We start from the raw sequence: 6,710 nt of genomic DNA on the forward strand, positions 1-6,710 counted from the left end.
CTCCTCTTTAGATGTGCAATTCTTATGGCTCCCAATAAAGGTGAAACAGTTGAACAGTGGTTCTCAGCTTTCTAGCATAGGTTGGTTTCATGTAAAAACCGAAATCCTCACTAAAATTCCCAAGTCCCCTCATACTACTAACAAACGTCAACAGCTAACTGATTACCAATTTATAGACACCTCCGTATTATCGGTATTTCGGCATGAACATGTGGAGAAGGGCACATATTTCGCGCTTGTTTTCTAAACCAACGGCGTGCTCTTCTTCTCACTTTGTTGACTACCGTCCATCTGACGCTCAATAAATGACTAGGCCGATGGTTTGGACTTCTATTCTTGGCAAGCAATAATCAACTAGGTCTTCAATTCAAAAAAAGTGGACATTAAGTGCTGTCGTCAGCGTTGAATTTTTGTTCATTGAATACACATTATACAAGCCCCTGCATCAACGCCAAGTTGTCGCACCCCACTATGCCCGAAGTGCACTTGGCTATCTGCGAGAAGTATTCGAGAATACTTAGATCTAGCAAGGAAGTCACCCAGATCATCGGTTTAAAAAGACCGTCATTAATTAGAGGTTCAGGTGTGCTTCAGATGAGTCTCTCGTGCAAACCAAATAAAGTGAATGAGTGTATTTGTCGAATTTCGTACAATTTGGGTTCAAGTAGAACTTGGAGTTGATGAAAACTCGGAGGTCTGCACCTGCATGAAGAACAACAAAGCCCATCGTGTAGTGTCGAGGAGATTTCAACGACCTTGTGATTAGTCTGAAAAACCGATGGCTATGTGTTTGTGAGTAACGCAATTTTGTGGACAAAACTCCGACATCATGCTGAAGATGCATTCCGCCGATCGACAAGTCTTTTGTTCATACCATCTCACATATTCAAAAACGGTTTTCATTCAACTACGTTCAAGGAAATGTGGTCAGATGGGCTGGGGTTTTGTCCACATCACTCTGAATGTTTCTCACCCGTTTGAACTGGAATGAAGATAAACCAGGTAAGATGGGCTAGGTTCGTGAAATTTTCTTGTCAGCAGTGATACCAAGTGTTTTGATGGAATTTCTGTGCAGTGAGTCAGCGTGGTAGTTAAACCGTTTCGTTACTGATGGTTAAGGGCTGTACTATGTGACATGTCCGCATGCCGATTCGTTGCAGTAGAGGTAGGTTTAAACAAGACAACTTTGATGGCTGGAATCGCGCCCTCATGGACTAGTTAAAAATTAAGTCGAGCAGTGATTTCATCTTACATCAGTCTACTTCGAAGCACACGTACGAGGTGAGTTTAGCCGACAACCATTCACAGTTAACATCACACATACACATGCTGTGTGATAATATGACAGAACAGTTTTATTGGAAATACTCCGAAAACAAAATTACTAGGCGGATGCCGATGACTTGTCACTTTTCATGCACATGGGGCAGTATGTGTTTTTGCCAATGAATATAGATAGTGCTTGCACGATTAGCGCCCACTCGTTTATACCACGTTGTTGCCTTAAAATTGTGGCATACTATCTAATTAAACCTAAAGCAGCTATCACTCACTGTTGCTATTCATTTCATAAAAATTCGTACATATTTTACATCATCCTTCGTAAATATGCTCCTAAAGACCGGGTGCAAGGAATGGTTGGATGTTTGAATGACCTTCAGGCAAATCTGGTGTCACAACTTTCGAGATGGTATCCTAAAGAGACTGTGTAAGACACTCTCTAGCCTGCATGTTTACGCTATTGCGCAAAAAAGTTCCATGAGACCGATCACCCAAAAGACCGGAGTTAATAGAGAGGACAGCGTAATTCATCATATTCAGCCAGCCATATTCGTGAAAACTACTTTTCCCATTACCCTTCCATCTCAGACCACGGTTCCGTAGAACTTAGAAAGCATCATCCAGTCATAGAAGACCAGAGAAGGACTTCATCTCCATATGTCAGTTTTCCTCCAAGTGTGATGCGTTTTCGTTTTTGGCTGAGTTTGTTCTTTGTCGATGCAGAGTGGTGTGCAATGGGTTCCTCTCCTCAGTTATATTGGTCAACACCACAAAGACCCTCTTTTTCGGTTTCTCGACTCTCAGCCTCAGCACCTCGTGGAACCAGATGTCCCTTGAAAATATTTCGATTATATTGTCGACCTTGTTGACTGAAAGGAAATCCATAACCTTACTGTGCGCCTTCTAGAACTATCCCCTCTGGAAACCCTTCTGGGTCTTCGACTTCCTCGTCTGACTGCCAAGTAGAATAACTTTGAGCAGGTGGAACACATTAGCCTCAGTTCCTGACCGATACAAAGTTCGGTGCCAGTTGATATGGTATCATGGATCAAACCGGCTGACACGCTTTACCTTCACTGACTGGAGACACAATTGCAGTGAGGACAATCCTCAAAGGCTGAGGCACGTAAAGCTCAACAAGCTGCGTATTGCACAGTCAGCCGTCTTCAAGTAACCAAAAAAATCTCACAATATCTGTGCAACCTTTGGCGGCCGTTGCCTGGCCGTCCTATACTTATGAACTTTAAGATGGAGCCCAAAAGACCCAATCGCGGAGACATGGTAAGAACCTCCGGAATGGATTTCCGATTACATGACTTTCTCACCAGTGTGAGCCCCTAAAAATTAGTTTTAAAGAATATTCCGCGGAAAAACAAAGTCACGAAAGTGATACTGTAGTTAAGAGGACGGAAGAACAGAGCTTGTTCAAAGTTTGGTTGGGGGTGAGTTCTGCCCACTGGATACGATTACCACCCACCGCATACTTTGTACCGGTCGGACATCAACTGGGCAACGGAGGAATCGCGGACCAGGTGTCTAAAGCCAACAGATTGTTCTTGATCCTTCAGGTGAATAAGTTACATGCTTGCCGCCCGTTGGTCTCCGAAAAAGGTGGAGTTCTTGAGGCTATGACCGAAAACTTCAGCTTAAAGTTCAGTTATAAAAACACAACGGTCCGAATAAAACAGAAGTCAACCGTTTGAGTAGTGTATTGGTTTGGTGTCGACACATGCTAAATAAATTGTCATTTATTTGATAAAGCCTGTCTAAGAGGGTTGAAAGATTGTGAATAAGCTGACTTATGGTTTTCCTGAACCGTCGTGTTTTACGAAATACTCAGCTGTCAGGCTAATCAGCAAAATGCCCAATGCGTTCACGCGCATTCGATCCATTTGTCAATCAGAAAGCACACCAATAGTACCGAACCGTAGGATTTCCAATCATCCTCTGGTATTCGGCTGCCTAACTGGTAGCTTCTACCAATGAGATAAGTGAAACTCATGTACAAAACAAAGTAGGGTAGATCAGAGCAATCGCACACTAGTATTTATTCAAAAGGCTTCAGACAAATGCTAGCCGACCTTTGTTTCTGGCCGTGTGTCCACCTACTGCTCTGTCCTGTAGATCAGACAGACAGTCACGGATGACTCGCATCGACTAAGTGAACCTAAGTCGTTATCGTTCCTGAGTTTTGAGAGCATTTCTTGAATCTCTTTTTGTGAAAAATAGCCTTGAATCAGTGATAAGTTCACTGACGAAACATCGCATAAAGTCTGAATTGGCCTCCCAGAGCAAGTGGGAATTCATTCGTTCTATGCAACCGCAACGCTTCTTTCAAACTAAGAGAGGAAGGGGGAAACGAAAAATGAACGACTGTCGCTAAAATGATCGCGACTTGAGAAGCGAAGGCTGAGTGCGGTTTACATTTTGCTTGTTACAAGTGTTATGGCGTGTGTACCGATTTCCAATCGACCATCAGCTCTGGCCATGTTGTAAGAGAATAGACGATATTTCCGGCTTTCAGTGTTGACTTTTGTAACCACGATTTAGGAGATGCTCTAATTTTTTCGTTATATTATCTGCCTTTTACACACTGCTCTTTAGTGCTTTCAATCGTACGCTGTCTATCTCATTTTCTCAACTAACTGCCGAACACTGTCACCAAGCCGACTGAGATTACGCTTGTAGTTGTGTTTGCCGAGGTTAGAATGGGAGTTGGTTGAAGGATCGCTCAATGAGACCGGGCTCAGAACAGGGCCAAAAAACGCTGTCTTTCAGGCCGTTGACCTCGGAGATACAGCCACCGTTAAGTGTAGTTAGACTGACAGTAATCGGATTCCAGCGACCGAAATTGTTCAAACACAACCTTCATTTGGACGTTCAACTCGATTAATCGGCTGCATAGCAGAAACATCTTGCCCATCAGTATGACGTACGAAACTCGAAACCTTTGGCTAATGAATTAGCGCGATCTAAACCTGTCCTGATTCTTGACATTTCGATTCAAACTCAACTCAGCTCTTGCCCATTAGCTCATCAAAAATTAGTATGCACGCAGTTTCCGTCGACTAAGTTTGGTTGTCTGACACCAACTGGGTCCAAAGATTTTTAAATCGAATGGGTTAATTACTGCTCTGTAGGTGTGCCCAAGAACACCTATTCGATTGTTTTTTTTTGCAATTCGAATTAGACCGGCAAGCGATCGATTCTTGGTTATTGCGCAGAGCGTTTACCGCTCTGTGCAGTGCGCTTTGTCACTCAGTGGACTAGGTTTTCATTATGCTTCACCATACACCATGTAGGCCGTTTCTACGTTGTTGTGTGAGTGAATACTGAGGTGCTTTCGTCACGCTGTAACAAAGGAACGGAAGGAGATCGCACTATGCTTATAGTTTGCTTTGTAGTCAGACAAATAAGCAAGGACACATCAGAAAGCATCATAAACACGTTGGCGATATAGGTGGTGATGTGAAGGTAAAATCCAAATCTATAAGAAGATGAATAAAAGTACGCACTGTAAGTTTATTCATAATTAAACTGAAAAACTTTATAGAAATCCGAGGATTTCGCGGGTTTCGAAGGTCTAACCAGAGTTCCCACCGTCCGAGAGAGAGAGACAAAGAGAGAGTGATAGGCTGGAAGAATGAAGACAGAATAACATCCTTGCTGAAAACTTGGCCCGATGTACTGGTCCGTTAATTTCGCAACAGTTTGGTCAGATTGGAATAAGAAATAGTATAAATCACGTTGACTAGTTCGGTAGAAATTGAACTAAGTAAATAAGCACCTGTATATTTGCATTTTGATTGATTCCAGGCATTCTCTACTGAGTCCCTACTTGGTTGTCTAATCGGCTCTCTCCCAACAGGCCCTTTCGCACATGGCAGTCGTCCAAGCTATGGAATATCAACGAACAGTTGAATAATGCAGTGCTAGTGGCGTGACATGCACTCAAAAATATGCTGCAGTAATCCATAGTATATTTTCGTCCCTTATCGTCCAATTTCGGTTTTGTGCTTCTGGGGGAGGTCATGACTAACAACGTTAGGTGGTCTTTGCGACTGCTGTTCGTATATGCTTTGTCCTCACACCTGTTCGTATGTATTCTTTACTATGAGCATCGTTTGACCTAATAACTGGAATCCAGTGTTTTCTGAGGCGTTCTACAAAACAGGTAAAAACCTGAACGATCGATGTTCCGGCAACCGAAAAGGCGCAGCTGAACTGACACAGTGACTGAATATAGCATTGCACCAAGTTGACACCGCCACGTGCAGATTCTGTTGTGTATTGTGATTGATGTAGTTACTAATGCTAGTGATAAACCATCGTCGACGAGCTAACTTCACGGACAGTGCTTCGTGGCATCTACCAGGAACGAGGCACTAGGTTAAGTAAGAACCTCTAAAAAATGGCCAAGCTTAACTCGTTCGATCAGTTACATTTTTGCCCTACTTTCCACTTCAGTTCGAGTTGTAACCATGGGAAACAGCGCGAATGGTTAAGTGTAAGTGGTTGTGTCATTCAGTGGATTCGCACTCACATCAGTCTTCTAGAAAATCATCCTAGAAGTAACTATCCTTGTATTCAACAAAAAATTCATCGTCATCATCATCATCATCATCATCACCATCATCATCATCATCGTTATCGACTCGACAGCATCAGTGTTCGACATTGATGCTTCACTGCCGTGCAACCATGATCCATTTGAAAGTCTTACTGTGAAGAAAAGAACAAAAGTGGACGGGGAAGGGACTAGGGGCTATCCTATCACAATCACTCCCAGGTTCCTACACCTCCAGACACCCATTCAGGCAATCTGGAGAGAAACTGAAAACAATAGAGCTACTGATATCGATTAGCAGCCATATCATGCAACGTTTCGAACCAGGCGCATTGAGGATCATGCGGTCCCCATCCTGGAAGACCAGTAGCACCATTGACACCCGAACGTTTCGCACTCTCTTTCATAACCCTCTGCCAGGTCAGGGGTTGGACACCTCACTGCTTCCGCCACCCTGAATTACGCAAAGAAAACAGAAACCCCTTTGTCAAAACGATGGTTCGGCATACGGAATACATGGCCTAACCCACACTGGACACATTCTTCAATTGAAGTATCCGTTGCACAACCGAACACTACCTTTATAACTGCATCGTTACGGATTCCTCAACAGAAAATGTGATCCAAGCCTTCCAGATTCGTGCATTTGTAGCGACCCAGTCACCCATATAGTTGACTGTTCAACTCAATCGCTCACTGGATCGCGAGGCTTGTCTTTTTCTCACACTCACAAACACGTCGCATTAAGCTGACACGTCGGACATCGATTGTCTGCACCGCCTAGTCAGCGTAGCAACCACTCATGTGCCGACGCGCCCACATACGCGCACTGGGACCTACATAAAGGCAAACCGAACCCAGT

General features: G+C 43.6%; 1 protein-coding gene across 1 annotated transcript; it reads right to left on the minus strand.

Moving 5' to 3' along the window:
* Nucleotides 1–913: 913 nt before the first annotated feature.
* T265_01320 (hypothetical protein) lies at nt 914–6,224 on the minus strand (the record flags this gene model as incomplete). The annotated part of the gene is made up of 3 exons (XM_009165326.1): nt 914–982; nt 5,912–5,999; nt 6,079–6,224. The coding sequence occupies 3 exons, from the start codon at nt 6,222–6,224 to the stop codon at nt 914–916; spliced, it is 303 nt and encodes a 100-aa protein (XP_009163590.1).
* Nucleotides 6,225–6,710: the final 486 nt, after the last annotated feature.

Source organism: Opisthorchis viverrini, assembly GCF_000715545.1.
Source record: "Opisthorchis viverrini unplaced genomic scaffold opera_v5_14, whole genome shotgun sequence".
Taxonomy (NCBI): domain Eukaryota; kingdom Metazoa; phylum Platyhelminthes; class Trematoda; order Opisthorchiida; family Opisthorchiidae; genus Opisthorchis; species Opisthorchis viverrini.